We start from the raw sequence: 2,500 nt of genomic DNA on the forward strand, positions 1-2,500 counted from the left end.
TGTCTGTCTGTCTGTCTGTCTGTCTGTCTGTCTGTCTGTCTGTCTGTCTGTGTCTCTGTCTGTGTCTCTGCCTGTCTGTCTGTCTGTGTGTCTGTAGGTTAGCGTTGTTGCAGGGTTTTGAAAACAGCATCACTGACCATCTGAAGCGACTTCAAGAACAATCCACCAGTCTGAACAACATGAACACACAGATCCAGGTGGGTGAGACGGGTAAAGGTGCAGTCAGTGATTCTGGAGAACGCTTGTTGTCAAAATCAGTGAATATCTCCTCATGATCCACTACTTGTCTGTACTGTGTGTGTGCTGGAAAGATATACAGCATTAATACACAGCCTAGGCTCTGTAAACTGGTATGTAAACAAAGGGCCCACCGTATAGCAACATACCAGTTTACAGAGCCTAGGCTGTTTAGTAACGCTGGATTTGTATTCGGCGCACACACAGTACAGACAGGTAGTGGATCATGAGGAGACAGACAGGTAGTGGATTATGAGGAGACAGACAGGTAGAGACAGACAGGTAGCGGATCATGAGGAGACAGACAGGTAGCGGATCATGAGGAGACAGACAGGTAGTGGATTATGAGGAGATATTCACTGATTTTGACAACAAGCGTTCTATAGAATCACTGACTGCACCTTTAAACAGTTTACCCTTACAATGCTACTGTATAGAGACACACACACACACTCACACACACACACTCACACACACACACACACACACACACACACACACACACACACACACACACACACACACACACACACACACACACACACCTTTAATACTACAGTCCGCTCCAGTTGTAACTTACTCCCTGTTTCTCTCCAGAGTTTCCTGCGCTCGGAGATGCAGAAACTGGGATCCTTCTGTGATGAACTGCTGCAGAGGTCAGACAGACAGACAGACAGACAGACAGACAGATAGATAGACAGACAGACAGGGAGGGAGACAGACAGACAGACAGACAGACAGACAGACAGACACACAGACAGACAGACAGACAGACAGACAGACAGACAGACAGACAGACAGACAGACAGACAGACAGACACACAGACAGACAGACAGACAGACAGGGAGGGAGACAGGGAGGGAGACAGACAGGGAGGGAGGGAGACAGACAGACAGGAGATCAGTGCATGACATTTAAGGGTGGTTAAAAAAAATTGATCCATGTAAAAATCATGATTCCTATTTTGAGATTTTTAATCGATTCATAATTTGCAAAAGAAATATGTTTTAATTTTTCGTTCTATGTATTTCCACCAATAATATAAAATAATAATGAAATTATTCTGCTGATTTAACACGGCAATAAACGTCAAGAAAATAACGTCATAGAATCGAGGCACGTCACTTAAAACATTTTTTTTATCAATGGTTGTGCGATGGTCCGTGTTGTGGTTAAATTCATACAGAGGTAATGCACACCCACAACAAGGCATCTCAAAACATTGGGATATACCCTGCGTTCTGAATCTCATACTTTCTACTATATAGTATGTAGAAAAAAGATTTAGGATGTCCTGATTCTTGTGGCCAGATTTAGGATGGTTAGAAGTACCCGGTTGTCCTACTACATCCGGCCAAGATTGTTAGTGTTGAAAACTGCATCCTATTTGGGCGATTCTGACCCACAATCCGGTGCGCACGTGAAGTGACGTCACATTGACGAAGCCTCCATATGAAAACAAACGGGGATGCGACGGATATAAAAGCAAGAGGCAAGATCAAGGAGCCATGTTATGATGAAATAAAAGAGTAAAAGTATGTCCCAATAGTATGCCTACTGCATCCTAGATTATTTTTATCGTTGGATGTAGTATGTAGAATAGAAAGAAGAAGGAGTATGCGATTCGGAACACAGGGATTGAATATGATGTAAAAGTTGTCTGCTTTAGATGCACCTGAATCTGGTTTGTGTCTCAGGTTGAATTCTCTGGAGAGTGGAGAGTCCAGCCAATGAGAGAAGAGGACGGAATGGATCAGCCAATGAGAGGAGAGCCTCAGATCACATGGGCCCTGAACCCGGTCTGACAGGCATCCAGCTGAATGTAACGACATGTCGCCTCATACCTGTGATTTATGTTCCAGTTAAAGAACCAGAAATAAAGAATTAATGATGAGACTGCTTTGTTCTTTAAATATATATTTTTTTTGTCATTTTTATGCTTTATTGATAGTGTAGAGACAGAGGTGAAATGGGGCAGAGAGGGGAGTGACATGCAGAGAACGACCGCGGGCTGGAATCAAACCCGGGTCCGCTGCTGGCCGAGGCCCATGGGGGGGGGGGGGGGGGGGGGCGCCCTTGTGTGTGTGTGTGTGTGTGTGTGTGTGTGTGTGTGTGTGTGTGCAGCAGAGGGTTCAGTGTTTGTGGTTGTTAAGCAGCGACAGGAAAAACATCAAAATCCCCCAAAGAGAGAAACGCTAATGAGACGCTAATAAGGGAGAGAGAGTGTGTGTGTGTGTGTGAGAGTGTGACTGTGTGTGAGAG

General features: G+C 44.7%; 1 protein-coding gene across 1 annotated transcript in view; it reads left to right on the forward strand.

Annotated features, from left to right (window-relative positions):
* The window catches only part of sycp2l (synaptonemal complex protein 2-like), a gene marked incomplete at both ends in the record, with an annotated part of 23,317 nt that extends 21,345 nt beyond the window's left edge, over window positions 1-1,972 (forward strand). Inside the window, 3 exons of the mRNA XM_080054159.1 lie at window positions 98-197; window positions 835-893; window positions 1,936-1,972. Of these exons, the coding sequence (XP_079910285.1) occupies window positions 98-197; window positions 835-893; window positions 1,936-1,972 (196 nt within the window). The remainder of the gene's footprint in view (window positions 1-97; window positions 198-834; window positions 894-1,935) is intronic.
* Between the last annotated feature and the right edge of the window lie 528 nt (window positions 1,973-2,500).

The sequence above is a fragment of the Ammodytes marinus genome, assembly GCF_949987685.1.
Source record: "Ammodytes marinus genome assembly, contig: scaffold_236, whole genome shotgun sequence".
Taxonomy (NCBI): domain Eukaryota; kingdom Metazoa; phylum Chordata; class Actinopteri; order Uranoscopiformes; family Ammodytidae; genus Ammodytes; species Ammodytes marinus.